The sequence below is a fragment of the Rutidosis leptorrhynchoides genome, chromosome 1 (genome assembly GCF_046630445.1).
Source record: "Rutidosis leptorrhynchoides isolate AG116_Rl617_1_P2 chromosome 1, CSIRO_AGI_Rlap_v1, whole genome shotgun sequence".
In the NCBI taxonomy this organism is placed as follows: domain Eukaryota; kingdom Viridiplantae; phylum Streptophyta; class Magnoliopsida; order Asterales; family Asteraceae; genus Rutidosis; species Rutidosis leptorrhynchoides.
Window position 1 is genome coordinate 110076090 of NC_092333.1, and position 21904 is coordinate 110097993.

Sequence of the window (21904 nt, forward strand, 5' to 3'; positions counted from 1 at the left end):
GGTATCGCTATGTTGTTGTCTTGTGAGAACTTTGTATTTTTCGCGATTTAAATATAATTTATGATTATGATTTGCCGTTAAAAAAAATAAAAAAAAAATAAACATGAAAAATGACAAACATATGATTTGAAATTCATCACATATACAAAACGATTCTAAAATCTCATGTACATGAGATTTCAATTCCAAATCCCTAAAATATCTAACCAAAAATAGGATTTCATGAGATTTGAAATGCAAATCTCACGAAATCCCTCTAAATTCCACGAACCAAACGCACCGTAAGGTTTTAAATTGAGTGAACCAATATTTAAACCCCCTCCCCGTGATGCATTAAACGACGACACCATTTAAGCCAACATAATATATTTCCCGACAACGAACCACTCCAAAAAAAAAAAAAAGCACCTTAAAGGTTTGATAGATTTTATCACGATGTTCGGAACACGAAAGAGGGAGAAGTAAAGTAGCAAACTATTAAGAACGAATTTAACAAGTGTCAAACTAAGAATTTGCATTTTCAAATCGAGAGCCTCTTCTTAACTTTATCTATCACCGTTTGTCATGCATTAGACTTGTTCATTTTGATTCTAATGAGGATGAGGAGACCTAGGTATGTGAATAGTAATTTGCCACCATCACAACCAAGATTATAAGCCATATTCTCAACTTCGGTTTTAGATGCCCAACACCATGGAACACGGATGAATCTTCGAAGCACCTTAGAAGTTTCATTATGTTTGATAAGTAAGCCAACTCCACTCACCAAATAAAATGGTGTCATCGACATAATGAAGGGGCGAAACGTGTATCTTATCATGGCCAACTAAGATTCCTTTAATTTGATTAGTCTCGGTTTTTTTCTTGTTAAGTAAGTTAAGTTCTTCCGTGGCAATGATATAGGATCGTCCTGCCTTACACTTCTACCCGGATTAAACTCTTCAGTTGGCGAATCATTTACTAGAACTGAGATCGAAGCTGACTTAAGACAAGCCATTAACCAATCAATCAATCGAGCCAATGGGAACAAGCCGCAGCAGAAACAAATCGTTGTGTTGTCTTCTATACTGGTGTGTTGTCTTTTGTTCTAAGAAAATGTTAGTGTATACTCCAATTAAAATTGATATTGATATTTTTTTAGAAAAGAAAATACGAATCAAATAAGCAACATATATGTAAAACCTATTTGTACACGTTATTTTGTAGTTCACCTACTAAAATTACACGGCATGTTACCCAAAAAAAATAACACAAATGCATCTTAACCGTAAATAAATAAACATAGATCACAAATCATTACCCGTAAATATATTAGTACTAGCACAAAACGTAGTAATAAATAAAATTTCAAAATAGATGCAACCGCAACTAAATATCACATTGATGAATGAAATCCTCTTTAATTTCTTTGTTACAAGTATTCTTGTTAACAACACCAAACATGAAATTCATCCCAAAAAATCAAACTATTTCGTAAACATTTTCAATCCTAATAGAAAAAATCAATAATTCTCAATTTGTCAATGTACAATTTAAAAAAAAAAAACAAAAAAAACGCAAATATTTTGGCAGAAGATTAAACGTTTTTTTTTTTTTAACTCTTCCAAGCATAAACCAACAATGAAAAACCGGTAGGTCCTTTTAATTCATTTTCTTCTACACTTTCCCATTCCATAACCGACCCGCAACCCGATGATGCTGACGACAACGATGACGAAGTAGACGAGCTTTTAGCCCGTTTCAACATTCCTTTTTTCATTTTCTTCATTTCAAACCCAAACCCGAATCCTGACCCGTTTCCAATTCCAGACCCGGAAGCATTCAATCGGGCCAAATACTTATCATCTTCATGGTAATCGAACCCAGATTTCTCAAATCTAAACATAAACAATGCATACCCATCATCAATTTCTTCTTCAGATAACCAGTTATGAACATCCCACGAAATCTGAATGTGGACCCCATCAATTTCAACTCTTTCGTTCCCCCTAAACTTCCATTGCAAATGTTTAACTACCAATACCCTTTTGTTATCAACGGAAAAATACAATCTTGCATCATCTCCGGTGCCGGAACCGGCGACCCGGGTGCAATCAATTGTGATCTCCCGGGTTTTACCCCGGAAAGTTGCTTTGGTGGTGTATTTTTTATGGGCTATTCCGGCAACGTGTTCTCGCCGGAGAACAGTGATTTGGGTTTTATTGGATTGGATTGATTTAGTTTTGGAGTATGCTTGTTTTGGTGAATCTCCGACGAGCAGTGCAATTTCTCCGGCGAAAGTAACAGTGATGTAGAAACCGGAAATGGGTTCGGGGCCAGATCCGAATTTGGCCCGGGAAAGATCGTAGTAAATTTGAATGAATTCATTTTTGTTATTGGAAATGGGTATTTTCTTGGATCCATGTTTGTTCCAAAAAATCAAGGGTTTAATTTGCAAGTGAAAAGAAGGGACTGTGGTGGTGGCGGTGGAAGAAGTGGTGGAGATGGAATCATCGTCGTCGTCGGTGGCGGTGGTAGTTGCGGCGGCGGAAGGGAGGAGGTGGAGGTAGAGAGATCGGCCGAATAAAGTCCGGGACCAAGTGAGAGCAAAGATTCCGATGTGGGTGTGGTAGAGGGTGGTGGTGACGTTTGGTTTGGATGATGGTGGGGGAGGTAGTGGTGGTGGTGAGGGTGGTGAGTGGTGGCGGTTGGTGGTGGGACGACGGTGGAGGACTGGGTGGTCCGATGACATTGTTGAGTGGATTGGGGAGTCTAATAATTTTGATTATTGAAAGGAAAATGTAGCTTAAAAGAATGGGTTTATAAAGGGAAATGGTGTTATGTGTGTGTGGGACACTGTTGAAACGGTGTGGGAATTTGACATTTTGGTCAAGTGGGAAAATGTATTTCTCATAGTTGTCTAAACTCTAAATGGTAATAATCTTTTACTATCTTTTATAGATTAAAAAGATACTCGGTAGATTTTTAATAGCAAAATGTGTTCAACTACTTTTATTATTTCTTTTGAATTTTAATTTTAATAAATATAAATATTTAATTTATTTATATTTATATTTGTACTTATAAATAAAATTAGGTAATACTCTACGTTGTTTTTTTTTAAAAAAAAAACTAACAAGACCCTATATAGAAGATGAAGAAACCAAAGACCATACATACTAAAACTTTATAGCAAGTTAATATGTTTTCTGATTTAAATGAACGGCTTTACATTTTATTTTTTTTAATGGCGGTTAAGAGTCGCTGACGAAGGCTCAAATGCGATGTTAGAAACTCACTCACCCTAAACACAATTCATGTTACTTTTTACACACTACACTCCATACACGCACAAACTCACCTTATCACTACTTTTCTCTCGATCATCAAGCAACTTTCAAGAAAACACCTTCAAAGTGTTCTTCATTTTCACCTTCAAGTAAACATCATCTTTATCTTATTATTTTCTACTTAGTTTTTGATCTTCCATAAGAACAAAAGGAATTGTAGGTGTGTTTACAAACACACTTAAATATCTACGTCATTGTTCTTGAAGTGTTAGAAACTAATATTTTACTTATTTAACATGTTATTTAAGTTGTTATTAAGTCACTTTATGTATATGAACAAAGAACAAACATAGATCTTACATTTATTCATCTCCTAACACATAAACCAGGCTGTCCAAAATGAAAACTTGTATAAAAACGACTTAAACCATATGATAACTAAGATTTTATGCTTAAATCGTTTTACCACAAGTTGGTATATGATTATACTTCACTTTTTATGTATGTATCATCTCATTTTGTTGAGGCTAGCTATTTTAATATTTTTTTTTTATATAATCATGTGTTTGTTGATTTGTGATTCTGACCTTCGTGTCTAAAAATGATCACTCCTAAATATACACTATGGATCTATAAATATGAGTCTTGTATTTGAAAAGGTAACTCAATGACCTAACTTCTAGTAGTTGAATGACTTCCATTTGTTAAGAAACGAGAGAGTTATGGCCTTTTCAAGTTGATCATCCCGAAATCAGTCCGTAAATGATGATACACTTTACCTCCATGTGTAAACCATCTAAAATGGACTTTTTCTATGATTTATTTATTTTAAGATGAACTTTAGTATCTTTTGAAGCTCTAGTGTGATGCCCCGTACAAAACTATCGTGTACGAATCATCAACAACAGGATCATTACAAGGTCAAACACTATATGTTATTTCAAAATACGTTTGCATTCATGATAAAAGGTGATGTCTTAACCAACATCAATGTTTAACAACCAAAGTATGCTTCAATGAATAGAAGCAAGGATAATAGTATGTGACCCATAGGTCGTTACAAATCATAGTTTCAAAAGTATTAAAGTTATGAATGCAAGATAAACAGTTCATGCGGTGATAACTCTAGAGCAGCGGGTGTCTACAGTAAGACTAGTACACAGCAGAAGCAACCTTAAGCACCTGAGAAAAATATGCTTAAAAACGTCAACACAAAGGTTGGTGAGCTATAGTTTAAGTATAACAGTAATGTAAGGTAGGCCACGAGATTTCAGTGCTACAAAGAGCGTTTCAAAACAGTATTGTAAAGTATATGTTTAACCGTGGGCACTTGGTAACTAACTTAACGTTTATACCCCCTGAAAGTACACTTGGCAAGTGCGTATGTATACGAAGTATTAAACACTCGTTAAATGCTAGCGCGACTAGCCCGAGTGGGGATGTCAAACCCTATGGATCCATATCTAAGATTCGCGTTCACCGGTTCAAAAACCAATGACTAAACGTTACCAAGCTAAAGGGAATGTTTATGTCGTTGTATAACCCACACATATATAAAGTTTAAGTACTCGTGCCTAGTATGTAAAACGTAAAATGCGCATGTATTCTCAGTTCCCAAAATAGTTAAAGTAAAAAGGGATGCTATAACTCACAGTGGTAAGGTAGTGGTAAAATCGAGTTGGGAAATAAGCAAGTACGTAGGTCCGGAAAGTCCTCAACCTAAGTCAAATAGTACTAAGTCAGTAAATCGTCTCAATAGGTTTAAATGTATGTAAATTAGGTCTTAAGGTTCATCATCATTCATCATCAAACAAAAGGTGTAAAGTAAGTTTCGTTTATGAAAAGAGTTTAAAACAAAGGCTGACTTGGATCAGTCACCACGGCCTCTATACCTACTGAAATAAGGTGAGACCAGTGGTCATGGCTCCGTATATGAGTCCTTTAGTTGTGGTAAAAATCCCAGAATCAAACTCGTCTTCGTTTGACCGTGGCGATGGTCTAAGTGCGAGTAGGTCAGAATTTTCAGCACAACGTTAAAAGGACATAGTGACGATCGGAGGGCCATAAATCCTAAACCGTAACTCGGATTAAGACGAGTCCTAAATGAAAAGTTATCTAATCGAACAGAGATATCTGAAAATAATCTTTACAGTAGCCCAGGTCGTACTAATCAGACCCAGAAACAGTAAAACAGTAGGTCCGGTGGGTTCTTGGTACTCGATGCTTATCACGGTTCTCATCCTTGATGCATATAGCTTCAAGTGTACAACTCGTTGATGTGTTTGCATCATCTTAACTAAGGTTTCACCATCATAACACTTGTGTAAGTCTAAGACATGTAGCACAACTCAATTAAGTGTTGTATGTAGTTTGATGAACCAAAGTTACATCAAAGTCTTAGATTTAACACATACATGAACTATAAGGGTAATATTGAACTACAAACTTGAAAGTAAACTAACTAATCAAGATCTTAAGATGTAGAACATAGTTCTTAGTTAGATCTTGAAGATCCAAGACCCAAAAGTCTAGATCTAAAGTTATTAAGTTAAATCTAACACAAGTGTATGAAGTTATAACTAAAAAGTTATACTTTCATGTTCTTGAACTTTCAAGTTAACTTTTAGTTCCAAGAAGTATGAGATCAAGACTAACTTGTAATACTTGACCATTTAACAACAAACATGAATTTAAATGTACAAGAAATGAAGTAATAAACTAAATATACAAGTAACAAGTCATGGTTGTTCATACTTTAAAGATTCAAACCAAAGCTTGATCTTTAAGAATGTAAACTTTAAGTTTACAAACATGAATTACAAGTATGCTTTTAACAACTCATGAACCTTCAATCTTTTAAAACAATAAATGTAGAACATAAACTAGAGAGTTTAGTTCTTCTATGTTCTTGTAAATACAAGATAAAAAGAAGAACAAACTAAAGAGTTTGATTCTTAAATGCTAGCAAGCAATAACTAAAATAACAAGTAAGTAAGCTACAACAAGAACATGTAACAAATTAACAACAAAAGAATGATGATGAGAGGTGTTTATGGCTTCGGTTTTTACAAGAGAAAAGAAGAAGAAAAACTCAAGTTACTTACAATATTTGAGAGAGAATGAGAGAAAAAGATGAAGTATTTTTGTGTGTGAGAAAAGTGAATGAGTAAAATGAAAGAATACTAGAAGATATGCATTACAAAAAAAAAGTTTAGATCCCCCTTTTGCTCAAGAAGGCCGACGGCCTGCACAAGGAAGGGGAAGGGGAAAAAAACCACTAGATCATGCATGTAATTTGTCTAAAAAGATGGTTAATAGGAAGCTTGCATGGGAAAGAACAAGTAACTAGATTCTTTACTAACTTACTTCATCTAGTTTAACCTTAAGTGATACTTACATGCAAGTAATGGGCTAACTAGTCCATGTAGTGTTTAGGGTGGGCTTCTAAAGTCCATTAACACTAATAAAAGCCCAAGTTCGAGTATTTAATAAGTTAATACAACAAAAGCCCAAGTAATTAACTAGTATCCATAGTTAATTAAAAATGATTAATAAAATCAATCATGAATGTAAATAATATTTGAAAATATTATTCATGTAATGTACGTGTGTCACAAAGACGTTTCAGACATTTAAAGTCAAGTATGGTAACATGTAAATGTATATAAATAATACATTCATTAAACACAAGTATTAATAATAAATATTATTAATAAATAAACGTTGAAAAATCCAGGGTCGTTACATTACCCACATGTTAAAGAAAATTTCGTCCCGAAATTTTAAGCTGAGGTAGATGGTGGAGTCAGGAAAAGGTGAGGATACTTCTGCATCATTTGATCCTCTCGTTCCCAAGTAAACTCAGGTCCTAGTTTGGCATTCCATCATACTCGGACGATCAGAATCTTGTTGCGTTTCAAAGTTTTGACCTCACGGTCCATAATTTCAACAGGCTCTTCCACGAAGTGGAGTTTATCATCAATAGTAAGTTCTTCAAGTGATATGATAAGTTCGGGTGCAGCAAGGCACTTCTTCAAGTTTGACACGTGGAAGGTGGGATGAACTGAGCTCAATTGTGCTGGTAGATCCAAACGGTAAGCAACGGGTCCAACACGTTCCAAGATTTCAAAAGGACCAATGTATCGTGGGTTTAACTTTCCACGTTTTCCAAAACGAATCACACCTTTCCAAGGTGCAACCTTCAACATTACACGGTCACCCACGTTAAATTCAAAGTCTTTACGTTTAAGATCGGCATAACTCTTTTGACGATCGCGGGCAGTCTTAAGTCTAGCTTGAATCTGAGCAATCTTCTCCGTGGTTTCATGGACTACCTCAGGTCCGGTGATTTGCTTTTCGCCTACTTCAGCCCAACAAATAGGAGATCGGCACTTGCGACCATACAACGCTTCAAAAGGTGCGGCATTAATACTCGAGTGATAATTGTTGTTGTAAGAAAATTCGGCGAGTGGAAAATGCCTTTCCCAGGCCTTTCTGAAATCAATGACACATGCACGCAAAATGTCTTCCAATGTCTGAATCATTCGTTCACTTTGCCCATCGGTCTGTGGGTGATAAGCGGTACTCATCTCGAGACGGGTTCCCATGGCTTCTTGTAAGGAACGCCAAAATCTAGAAGCAAAACGGGGATCGCGATCTGAGATGATCAATAAAGGTACACCATGACGAGATACAACCTCTTTGATGTATAGTTGAGCGAGTCTCTCCATCGTATCTGTTTCCTTCATAGCTAGGAAGTGTGCAGATTTGGTAAGACGATCAACGATAACCCAGATGGTATTGTATCCGCCCACCGTCTTTGGTAGCTTGGTGATGAAATCCATCATTATCCTTTCCTACTTCCATTGCGGGATTTCCGGTTGTTAAAGTAACCCAGAGGGCCTCTGATGCTTGGCCTTAACTTTTGAGCAAGTCAAACACTTACCAACATAAGTCGCAACGTTCTTCTTAAGATTCGGCCACCAATACTGTTCCTTAAGGTCATGGTACATTTTGCCCGCTCCAGGATGAATCGAATATCTCGACTTGTGTGCTTCATCAAGTATAAGGTTCCGTAGATCTCCATAACGTGGTACCCAAATTCTTCCGGCATAACATCGGAGTCCAGACTCCCTAACCTCGAATCGAGAGACAAGAATGTTCAAATGTTCATGAGATATATTCTCCTCCTTGAGAGCCTCATCTTGGGCTACTCGGATCTAGCTGTTGAGGTTTGAATGGATGGTGATGTTCAGAGCCCGAACACGAAGAGGTGTCGTCCTCTCCTTTCAGCTTAAAGCATCAGCTACAACATTGGCCTTGCCAGGATGATAGCGAAGTTCGCAATCGTAGTCGTTCAGCATCTCGATCCATCGATGCTGTCTCATATTCAGTTGCTTCTGATCGAAGATGTGATGGAGACTCTTGTGATCGGTGAAGATAGTGCTCTTAGTTCCATACAAATAGTGTCTCCACAATTTGAGCGCAAAGACAACGGCTCCAAGTTTAAGATCGTGGGTAGTGTAGTTTCGTTCGTGAATCTTCAGTTGACGTGAAGCATAGGCAATAACCTTTGATTGTTGCATCAGTACACAACCAAAACCACTTTTCGAAGCATCGCAATAAACGACGAAATCGTCACTGCCTTCAGGGAGAGATAGGATAGGTGCGATGGTTAACTTCTTCTTCAAAGTTTGAAATGCTGATTCGTGTGCGGGTTCCCAAATGAACTTCTTCCCTTTGTGAGTCAACGCGGTCAAAGGACGCGCGATCAGAGAAAATCCTTCAATAAACCTTCGGTAGTAACCGGCGAGACCTAGGAATTGGCGAATGTGAGTTGGAGTAGTGGGGGTCTCCCACTTGCTGATAGCTTCAATCTTGGCGGGATCAACTTTGATACCCTGGTCGCTCACAACATGTCCCAGAAATTGGACTTCCTTCAACCAAAATTCACACTTGGAGAATTTCGCATAAAGTTGCTCTTGTCTCAAGAGTTCAAGTACTAATCGAAGGTGTTGCTCATGCTCTTCTTCGCTCTTAGATTAGATGAGGATATCATCTATGAAGACGATAACGAACTTATCCAGGTACGGCTTGCAGACACGATTCATGAGATCCATGAACACGGCAGGTGCGTTGGTCAATCCGAATGGCATCACGAGAAACTCATAATGACCATATCGAGTTCTGAATGCAGTCTTCGTCACATCACTTTCCTTCACCCTCAACTGGTGATAACCGGATCGCAAATCGATCTTTGAGTAAACGCTCGATCCTTGTAGTTGATCAAAAAGATCATTAATGCGGGGAAGAGGATACCGATTCTTGATCGTCAATTTGTTGAGTTCACGGTAGTCGATACACATACGGAAGGATCCATCCTTATTCTTCACAAATAAAATAGGTGCGCCCCAAGGCGAGAAACTTGGTTGGATAAATCCTCGATCTAACAGCTCTTGTAGTTGACTCTGTAATTCTTACATCTCGGAAGGTGCGAGTCTATAAGGTGCGCGAGCTACAGGTGCAGCTCCTGGCACTAAATCAATCTGAAATTCTACGGCTCTCGGTGGCGGTAATCCAGGTAATTCTTCAGGGAAGACATCAGAAAACTCGTTCACAATTCGAACATCGTTCACACTCTTCACCTCGGTTTCTACCGTTTTCACATGTGCTAGGACAGCAAGACGTCCCTTCTTCATGATCTTTTGCGCTTTCATGCAACTAATAAGGTTCAGCTTCGAGGTACATCTCTCTCCATAAATGATCAGTGGCTCACCATCTCCTTGCGGTATACGAAGAGCTTTATCTCCACAGATAATATCGTCCCTTATCTTGGTCAACCAATCCATACCGACGATCACGTCAAAACTTCCCAATTTAATGGGTATTAGGTCAATCTCGAAATCTACACCAGCTATGTTGATAATAGCTCCTCGACTAATATGGTCAACTTTCTCAAGTTTTCCATTGGCTACCTCTACAAGCATACTTTCCTTTAATGGGACTAACGACCAATTAATCTTATCGCAAAAATGTCTACATACATAACTTCTATCGGCACCAGTATCAAATAGGACAGAAGCTAAAAGATTGTTGATAGTGAATATACCTGTCACCAAGTCGGAATTCTCGCGTGCATCCCTTGCATTAACGTTGAAAGCTCTACCACGGGGTGGTCCGTCGTCTTTTCTTTTGTTGGGGCACGCATTTCTAAAATGGCCCGTATGTCTGCATTCGTAGCACTTTTTTGGTCCATTGGGATTCGCCTTCACATTCAAAGTGGTGACCTTGCAGTCCTTCTCGATATGCCCAGTCGGTTGGCACTTTTCACAAACAACGTTACAATATCCAGTATGGTGCTTGTAGCACCGCTTGCATTGTGGTAAGGTTCCCTTGAAGTTGGGGTTGGAGTTCCCACCGTTGTTGTTTCCTTTGAAACCCTTATGTCGCTTCGCTGGGTTTTAATCATAGGTCCTTCCCCTGTTGTTATCCCATTTGCGCTTCTCACTACTTCCTGCTTCAGACTTAGCCTTCTCCGGTTCATCGATGATAATTTGATTCATCAAAGTATGCACCATGCGCATCGCTTCCGGGACATTGGGCGGCTTGGACGAGGTGATGTTTCCCTTAATGGACTTAGGAAGTCCCCAGAAGTACCTTTCCATACGCTTGAATTCCGGGGTGACTATTTTCGGACACATCAGGGCTAATTCCAAAAACCTCCGGTTGTAACTATCAAGGTCGTTCCCAACAGCCTTTAACTGCATAAATTCAATCTCCATCTTCTGGATCTCGGTCCTAGGGCAATATTCCTAATTCAGGGCCCCTATGAACTCCTCCCAGGGGGTAGCAAATGCCTCATCAATACCTTTTGCTTGAGCCAACGTGTTCCACCACGTTAGTACGCCGTCAGACAGAGTGCATGAAGCAAACTTGGTTTTATTTGCCTCGGAACAGTTACTAACTCGAAACACAGATTCTAATTTCTCGAACCATCTAGTGAGACCAACCGGCCCCTCTGTTCCACTGAAGTTATGGGGTTTGCAGCTTTGAAACTCTTTGTACGTGCACACATTACGAATGGGCTGAATAACCGGTGGTGGTGGCGGTGGCGGTGGAGCTTGGGGTTGCATTTCCGCAATGGCTGCCGCTACCCTTTCGGCAATCATCTCCTCGATTTGGGCTGCGGTAGGTGTTGATGTTGATCGTCCATTGGCCATGGTTTTCTAAACAAAATTTTTGACTCAAGTCAAAATCTAGTATTCAAATAGTAATAATACAGTATATGGTAACCAACATGGAATCAACACATCACATGTTTATTAAGTAATACAACCAGGTACAAATACCACAGAATCACACAGTAACGTAAATAGAACATCGTGCAAGAATTAAATAACGCAAAGTTCCATTCATTAATAATAAGTTGCATACATCTGTATAAGTTCGTACAATACATAAGTGAAACATAAAACTATAGCTAGATTGTAACATCCCGCGTTTTTCCGTTAAATTTATTTTTAACACCGTCTTTTTCTTTTAAATAATACCTTTCGTTATTTAAATTCGTAGTTTCCGTTGACTAACGTTCATAAAAATTCCGTCATTTAATTATAACATCTCTCGTTAACTTGCGTTTTAAAAATATTCGATCGGTTAAATCCCGCACCCGCTTTGAAACTCGAGGGACCGGAGTTGCCAAATGGGCAAACTAGTTGACTAGGTCAACTAGTCAACCCATTTCATCCATTCCATCATCTCCCTCATCCCTTTTCTCTCCATCTCAAGAACACACACACAAACCCATTCCATTCATTCATCATCTAAATTCAATCTTGGAAGCTCACAACAAATCCGACTACATATTCTTGATCCTCTCATCATCCTCTACGATTTGATACTAACTTCATTGATTTTGGGTAACATTTCTAAAACTCTAGATTTCTCTAAATTCGTGTTTTTGACTTGAAATGGTGTTAGTTAGTGTCTATGGCTCGTGTATAACATGAATATATGTTTTGTTTGCTCGATTCGTTGTTTTGAGTAACTAGTTTGAACATTTGAAATGGGTGTGCTAAATCTTTGATTTTGGATGAGTTAATGTTGTTAAATTGTTAAAGTTCATGTTTTAATTGTGTTACTAGTATCACTAGCTTCGTTTTGATGCGTAGGTTGATTAAGGAAACTTCAAAAACATGAATATTGATTTTTGCGGATTTTGGTTAGAGTTTGATAGACTTAAAACGAGCTTTTGATGTTTCGAATGCCATGAAATGTTATTAGTAAGTGTTTAGTTGTAATGTATGCTTCATTACCTTCAAAACGGCATATCGTATGTGTAAATTGGATTCCCGAATCATAAAATACGTTTTACGAACTTGAAACTTTGAAAATTAACCTTTCTTGATCAATTGACGAGTTTTCGGTTATTGTAATTGATGTTTTTGCTTGTGAAAGGTAGTTAATTGTATTCCTTGTCAAAAGAGCTTTCCAACGATATAAGATGCGAGTTCTAAGTGTTTGCGGTTTGTGTTTTATGCATAAAAAGGTTTTGGGTTGAGACTTAGAAAACTGAAACTGGCCAGGTATCAGCTCGCATGTAATGCCGCGGCGCGGCCAGCTTTGTCGCGGCGCGGCATATGCCGTGGTCAGATTCTGACCTACTTTGTCAAATTTCGAAAAATGTTTGCTATGCTACGCACCTCCGATTAACATGTAACTTGGCCAACATGCTCATATATGATTTCTAAGATTAGAAAAATAGTTCGGGACCCGACCCGAACGTGTTGACTTTTTCGTTGACTTTGACCAAGTTTGACTTTTAGTCAAACTTAACCAAACTTTTATACAATCGTTCTAACATGCTTTTATACTTGATTCTTGCATGAAACTTGACAACGTGATTCACATGCTATACTATTCGAGTCGTAACGAGCCATAGGACTAATTGAACACATTTCGCCCGACCTTGTGTCGTAACGGTTAATTGATATAACTTAATTGTTTAGGTCAAGGCTAAGCAACTTTCATGCACACGTTTACTTTGCGAAGTACTTTTATACTCGTGCACTCGAGGTGAGATCATAGTCCCACCTTTGCAAATACTTTTATACTTTTAAATCGTGGGCTGAGAAACATATACTTTATATACATTTATACGGTTTATACTTTCATACTTTGGATACAAATGCGAATACAAGAGCAAAGATACAGACGAGTTAGAACAAAAGTCCTCAATCCAATTATCATTAGTTCCACTTGCAGGGTGTAAGTGTAAGCGAGTGATTATGTTGTGTGGCCATACGGGTTTAACGAACCCTCATTCAGACGGTTCGCTACCGTTAGTGGATGAAATATAATTTCAACGTGCATAGTGTATGTTCTAACACTATATTCAAAATTCAGAGGGAAGATTCAGTTAAGTTTTGGTAATTGGGTGCTCGTGATACAGACAACATCTTTTGGGATGTATACGCTTGATATTCACTTTATACTAAATCTTATGGTTTACAAACATATCTTTAGAGATGTATACGCCTTGATACTAAACCTTGTGATTCAAAAACATACTTTCACAAATACATTTATGATCTCACCAACGTTTTTCGTTGACAGTTTTCTATATGTTTCTCAGGTTCATACTTGGCTATTTGATACATGCTTCCGCGTACACTCATACTTGCTTGGGGTCAAGCATACATGCATACACTCTGATTATTTGCTTGGAGTCAAGATACATACATACATACGCTAGTGATAGCACCTTTGGATTCAAACTTTTGTTTACATACTTACGCTATTTATAGCAACTGTGTTTTTAAACTAATTATGTCGCAAGTTATTTCATTTATACTTTATGACTTTTGTAAACTTAGACTTGTTGTCGAACGGTTTTGTAAACTAAACTTGCAAGTCTTGTACCTTTCAAATGAATGCGACATAATTTTGGTCAAACGAGTCTCATATAGGGACTACGACCACGCAACGGGACCTAAGTTAACGGCGCCGTCAATAACGGTTTTGGTCGGGTCGTTACAGATGGTATCAGAGCGTTGGTTGTAGCGAACTAGGACGTGCATTAGTGTGTCTAACAGAGTCGTTAGGACGCATTAGTGAGTCTAGACTACAACCGGATAGTTAGCATTTGCATTCTGACATACATTTGCTATAGATAGCACTTACTTGACTACTTGTGCATTATACTTGAATCATTCTTAGGCAAACTTTTTAATGGTACCCAACCTTCATCATACGAACTCGTATTCCGCCACTTTTTGGTAACACACGTAAATTCATGATTCATACACGTATGGATGACGACGACTTCATTAGTCACACTCGTTCGGGAACTCTGACTCCTTGGTTGTTATTTCCCCCGTCTCATCTTACTATCCATGAATGTTGTAAAGTCACTGTCACTACTCTAGATGAGTATCGTCATCACCATTTATCGCTACGGTTGCGTATTACTTGTTATCATGACTCGTTACTCTTTTCATACCTAAATACAATATTGTCTGACTCGAACCACATTGACGTGAACAATCATTGATACACTTCCCTCGGGGAACGCTTGTTTATAGTTGCACAAATTCTTTCGATTTAATACGAGTCATGTTTGAGACGTCGTTACATTTTGTTCATTTTAGATTTTCGCGATGACACGAACTTGAATCTATAGAGTGATGTGGGAATGGAGGTATGAGTTAGCATAATATAACTACACTCGATCAACGTAGTTATATTACGGTAAGACATACCAAAGTTCTAGTGACGCGTGATGGTGGTTAGACTCGATCAACCTAAACACCACCATGTGCCATGTACATGACTTCATCTTTTCAGGTTTGGACATCCGAAAACTCCGAGAATATTTATAACAACCATACCAGGGACACACCTTCAATTATTGTCAAATTATACTTGTGCTTCCGAATGAATTACCGATTCCTCTCGACTTCAACCGTATGTTACACGTGTATACTATCTCGTCCTCGCACAGTCTTATTGACTAACTACAATTTACTCGTTATGCTCGCACCGAGGCGGAAACTTCTCTCTCATCACACTCGTACTTCCGGTTCAGGAAATCTTTACTCTAAACTCTCAATGGAGGGAGAGACTCTCCACGTTATACTAGTATTCACCTCGAGGGTGAATAGTCCCGACGAACGTTTTTCTTTCAGAAACCGAGGAGAACTTGCCCCGACGAACGTTTTTGGAAACCGATAAATCTTCCGCGACGCGAATTTTCTTGAGAAACTTGTCCTAGCTAACGTTTTCAATTCCTAGCAAACTTGTTCAATATGCCTTAGGGAAATATACCCCGTTTCGGATCGAGATCCTCGTTTCACTTCTAGATTTTGGAGTGCCTCACAAAAAGCCTCGGGACCGCGTTTAGACATGAGTACCGCGTACCATCCACAACCCGACGGACCGAACAAACATACGATTTAAGTCTTGAAAACCATAATACGAATTTGTATTACCAACTTCAAATTTTCTTGAGAAACGTCTTTGCCTTTAATCAAACTCTCTTACTACAAAATTTTCATTCGAGTATTGACGCCACGCCTTCGAAACCTTATATGACCGGAAACGTCATTCTCCTTTTGTCGAACCAAGTAAACGATGACCAATTCACCGAGACCGGGATTATGCATGAGCGACCGAGAAAACTTATCCATATCCAAGAAAGACCCAACACGACTCGTTGTCGCCAAATGAGCTACGCCGATTTAGACGTAAACATTTCAAATTCCACGTGGGAAACCGCGTCGCGTTAAGAGTCGCACCTTGGAAAGGTGCAATCCGTTTCGGGAAAACGTAGGAAGCTAAATCCGCGATATTTTGACCCTTTAAATTCTTGGGGTGTTTTGGACCCGTCGCTAGCCGTTTAGACCTTTCCGACTCATTTTGGGGTCTCCGTTATCCTACATTCGATGTATCAACTCAAAGACGTGTTTTGCGAAACGAGAACTTGTTATCTTCTTTGATGAACTCACTATCGACGATGAACCTCACTTCCTAGGAGGACCGGAAACCATAAAATCATGGAACCAAACCATAAAACGACATACGACCCCGACCTTCAGGTTCGTTGAAATACCCTAGAACGTACTTCTCCTTCATTCGTAGAATTGGCAACACAAAATCTCGAGGAAGATTCAACAACTACTACTTCCAACTAAATTTCGGGACGAAATTTCTTTTGAGTTGTGGATAATGTAACATCCCGCGTTTTTCCGTTAAATTTATTTTTAACACCGTCTTTTTCTTTTAAATAATACCTTTCGTTATTTAAATTCGTAGTTTCCGTTGACTAACGTTCATAAAAATTCCGTCATTTAATTATAACATCTCTCGTTAACTTGCGTTTTAAAAATATTCGATCGGTTAAATCCCGCACCCGCTTTGAAACTCGAGGGACCGGAGTTGCCAAATGGGCAAACTAGTTGACTAGGTCAACTAGTCAACCCATTTCATCCATTCCATCATCTCCCTCATCCCTTTTCTCTCCATCTCAAGAACACACACACAAACCCATTCCATTCATTCATCATCTAAATTCAATCTTGGAAGCTCACAACAAATCCGACTACATATTCTTGATCCTCTCATCATCCTCTACGATTTGATACTAACTTCATTGATTTTGGGTAACATTTCTAAAACTCTAGATTTCTCTAAATTCGTGTTTTTGACTTGAAATGGTGTTAGTTAGTGTCTATGGCTCGTGTATAACATGAATATATGTTTTGTTTGCTCGATTCGTTGTTTTGAGTAACTAGTTTGAACATTTGAAATGGGTGTGCTAAATCTTTGATTTTGGATGAGTTAATGTTGTTAAATTGTTAAAGTTCATGTTTTAATTGTGTTACTAGTATCACTAGCTTCGTTTTGATGCGTAGGTTGATTAAGGAAACTTCAAAAACATGAATATTGATTTTTGCGGATTTTGGTTAGAGTTTGATAGACTTAAAACGAGCTTTTGATGTTTCGAATGCCATGAAATGTTATTAGTAAGTGTTTAGTTGTAATGTATGCTTCATTACCTTCAAAACGGCATATCGTATGTGTAAATTGGATTCCCGAATCATAAAATACGTTTTACGAACTTGAAACTTTGAAAATTAACCTTTCTTGATCAATTGACGAGTTTTCGGTTATTGTAATTGATGTTTTTGCTTGTGAAAGGTAGTTAATTGTATTCCTTGTCAAAAGAGCTTTCCAACGATATAAGATGCGAGTTCTAAGTGTTTGCGGTTTGTGTTTTATGCATAAAAAGGTTTTGGGTTGAGACTTAGAAAACTGAAACTGGCCAGGTATCAGCTCGCGTGTAATGCCGCGGCGCGGCCAGCTTTGTCGCGGCGCGGCATATGCCGTGGTCAGATTCTGACCTACTTTGTCAAATTTCGAAAAATGTTTGCTATGCTACGCACCTCCGATTAACATGTAACTTGGCCAACATGCTCATATATGATTTCTAAGATTAGAAAAATAGTTCGGGACCCGACCCGAACGTGTTGACTTTTTCGTTGACTTTGACCAAGTTTGACTTTTAGTCAAACTTAACCAAACTTTTATACAATCGTTCTAACATGCTTTTATACTTGATTCTTGCATGAAACTTGACAACGTGATTCACATGCTATACTATTCGAGTCGTAACGAGCCATAGGACTAATTGAACACATTTCGCCCGACCTTGTGTCGTAACGGTTAATTGATATAACTTAATTGTTTAGGTCAAGGCTAAGCAACTTTCATGCACACGTTTACTTTGCGAAGTACTTTTATACTCGTGCACTCGAGGTGAGATCATAGTCCCACCTTTGCAAATACTTTTATACTTTTAAATCGTGGGCTGAGAAACATATACTTTATATACATTTATACGGTTTATACTTTCATACTTTGGATACAAATGCGAATACAAGAGCAAAGATACAGACGAGTTAGAACAAAAGTCCTCAATCCAATTATCATTAGTTCCACTTGCAGGGTGTAAGTGTAAGCGAGTGATTATGTTGTGTGGCCATACGGGTTTAACGAACCCTCATTCAGACGGTTCGCTACCGTTAGTGGATGAAATATAATTTCAACGTGCATAGTGTATGTTCTAACACTATATTCAAAATTCAGAGGGAAGATTCAGTTAAGTTTTGGTAATTGGGTGCTCGTGATACAGACAACATCTTTTGGGATGTATACGCTTGATATTCACTTTATACTAAATCTTATGGTTTACAAACATATCTTTAGAGATGTATACGCCTTGATACTAAACCTTGTGATTCAAAAACATACTTTCACAAATACATTTATGATCTCACCAACGTTTTTCGTTGACAGTTTTCTATATGTTTCTCAGGTTCATACTTGGCTATTTGATACATGCTTCCGCGTACACTCATACTTGCTTGGGGTCAAGCATACATGCATACACTCTGATTATTTGCTTGGAGTCAAGATACATACATACATACGCTAGTGATAGCACCTTTGGATTCAAACTTTTGTTTACATACTTACGCTATTTATAGCAACTGTGTTTTTAAACTAATTATGTCGCAAGTTATTTCATTTATACTTTATGACTTTTGTAAACTTAGACTTGTTGTCGAACGGTTTTGTAAACTAAACTTGCAAGTCTTGTACCTTTCAAATGAATGCGACATAATTTTGGTCAAACGAGTCTCATATAGGGACTACGACCACGCAACGGGACCTAAGTTAACGGTGCCGTCAATAACGGTTTTGGTCGGGTCGTTACATAGATTACATAATGAAATCTACTACAAAGTCCTATGGTGAAGGTGGGTGTAGGATGTCCAATACGTGGGACATCTGGTCCTCAAGCTCAGTTATCCGAGCACGGAGGATCTCCACCTCCCTCATCAGTGCCTTGACAGAGGGAATGGGTGGGGCAGGTAGTGCAGTTGGTACGGGTGGTGCTGGTGGAGCTGGTGGTGCTGACTGTCCGGCTCCAGAAGTAGAGGCTGCGAGGCGGTAAGGCTTACGGATGAAAGGATCAGCAGGATACGGCACAAGCCGCTTACGGGCGGTAACCCTACGACGGCAACCAAATGCGTCAGTGAATGCTCAACCTCCGTTGATTCCCGGAATAATGGTGCCGTCGAATCGGTACCGCTTCTTCGGCGGGGTGGAGGGTGGCTGAACAGGTGCGTCATCAAGGTCCTCCTCGTCGGAGTCATCATCACTAGAGTCGTCTGTGGATGAGTCGTCGGATGACGGGTCATCAGAATCATGTGGAGGTGGCTGCACGGGTGGCTGTACTGGCTCTCCTCGGGCGGCCATCATCTGTCGGTATCTAAAAGGCAGGATCGGCACGAGTCGTCCATCAGGAGCGCGTCGGCACCAATGACGATACTGATTACGGAATGGACCTTCCCCAAATTCTGCGGGAATCAAAACACCACCGGGATGGTGTTGTGGCTCCTGAGGTACTGGGGCAGGTGGAGCTGGAATCTCCGGGAGGTCCTGGGCTCCGTCTGCAGTACTCACTGGGGCAGGCGCATGGCTGCTAGCTCCAGAAGACGAAGCGCCTAAGTCACTAGAGGGTGTCGCCGACGGGATCGATGGAACGGCAACAGTGGCAGGTGAAGTCGCTGGAGTGTCTGAATCGCTGCCCAAAATGATAGTAGGTGGAATATCCGACAATTGAACAAGGAAAAATAAATTTTCCATGTCAGTAAGTCATAAAGCAAGCACGTATTAGGCCAAGTAACTACAACAGTCTAAATCATGTGTAACAGTAAGTAGCATGGCAATAACGACAAGTATCATGCAATCGAAAGCATATAATAGCATGCAGTAGTGAAATCATGTAATAGTATACGGCATATAGCAGTAAAAGTAAGCAGCATCATGCAGTAAGTTCAGCGAAAACAAGTAAACTAGGAAGTTGTAGATTAGTCCTATTAGTGAATCCTACTCGGGTCGGTCTTAGACTCACTAATGCAACCTAATTCCCTACAACCAATGCTCTGATACCAAATGTGATGCCCCGTACAAAACTATCGTGTACGAATCATCAACAACAGGATCATTACAAGGTCAAACACTATATGCTATTTCAAAATACGTTTGCATTCATGATAAAAAGGTGATGTCTTAACCAACATCAATGTTTAACAACCAAAGTATGCTTCAATGAATAGAAGCAAGGATAATAGTATGTGACCCATAGGTCGTTACAAATCATAGTTTCAAAAGTATTAAAGTTATGAATGCAAGATAAACAGTTCATGCGGTGATAACTCTAGAGCAGCGGGTGTCTACAGCAAGACTAGTACACATCAGAAGCAACCTTAAGCACCTGAGAAAAACATGCTTAAAAATGTCAACACAAAGGTTGGTGAGCTATAGTTTAAGTATAACAGTAATGTAAGGTAGGCCACGAGATTTCAGTGCTACAAAGAGCGTTTCAAAACAGTATAATGAAGTATATGTTTAACCGTGGGCACTTGGTAACTAACTTAACGTTTATACCCCCTGAAAGTACACTTGGCAAGTGCGTATGTATACGAAGTATTAAACACTCGTTAAATGCTAGCGCGACTAGCCCGAGTGGGGATGTCAAACCCTATGGATCCATATCTAAGATTCGCGTTCACCGGTTCAAAAACCAATGACTAAACGTTACCGAGCTAAAGGGAATGTTTATGCCATTGTATAACCCACACATATATAAAGTTTAAGTACTCGTGCCTAGTATGTAAAACGTAAAATGCACATGTATTCTCAGTTCCCAAAATAGTTAAAGTAAAAAGGGATGCTATAACTCACAGTGGTAAAGTAGTGGTAAAGTCGAGTCGGGAAATAAGCAAGTACGTAGGTCAGGAAAGTCCTCAACCTAAGTCAAATAGTACTAAGTCAGTAAATCGTCTCAATAGGTTTAAATGTATGTAAATTAGGTCTTAAGGGTCATCATCATTCATCATCAAACAAAAGGTGTAAAGTAAGTTTCGTTTATGAAAAGAGTTTAAAACAAAGGCTGACTTGGATCAGTCACCACAGCCTCTATACCTACTGAAATAAGGTGATACCAGTGGCCATGGCTCCGTATATAAGTCCTTTAGTTGTGGTAAAAATCCCAGAAGTAAACTCGTCTTCGTTTGACCGTGGCGACGGTCTAAGTGCGAGTAGGTCAGAATTTTCAGCACAACGTTAAAAGGACATAGTGACGATCGGAAGGCCATAAATCCTAAACCGTAACTCGGCTAACTAGATTCTTTACTAACTTACTTCATATAGTTTAACCTTAAGTGATACTTACATGCAAGTAATGGGCTAACTTGAAAGGACCCGTCCTAATCCATCCGGACGAAGTCCATATCGATTATAAACGATTCACAACAGTTGATTACATTGCGAGGTAACTTGACCTCTATATGATACATTTTACAAACATTGCATTCGCTTTTGAAAAGACAATCTTTCATTACATCAAAAGTTGACGGAATGCATACCATTTCATAATATATCTAACTATAATTGACTTAATAATAATCTTGATGAACTCAACGACTCGAATGCAACGTCTTTTGAAATATGTCATGAATGACTCCAAATAATATCTTTAAAATGAGCAAATGCACAGCGGAAGATTT

General features: G+C 38.8%; 1 protein-coding gene across 1 annotated transcript; it reads right to left on the reverse strand.

The window, feature by feature from the left end:
- Positions 1-1399: 1399 nt before the first annotated feature.
- On the reverse strand, positions 1400-2777 carry LOC139863975 (uncharacterized). Its single transcript, XM_071852572.1, has one exon. It carries the CDS (start codon positions 2729-2731, stop codon positions 1595-1597), a length of 1137 nt encoding a protein of 378 aa, XP_071708673.1. The 5' UTR covers positions 2732-2777; the 3' UTR covers positions 1400-1594.
- Positions 2778-21904: the final 19127 nt, after the last annotated feature.

Coding starts and splice junctions, on each gene's coding strand:
- LOC139863975 (XM_071852572.1), bottom strand. CDS start 2,731: ATGTCATCGGACCACCCAGTCCTCCACCGTCGTCCCACCACCAACCGC.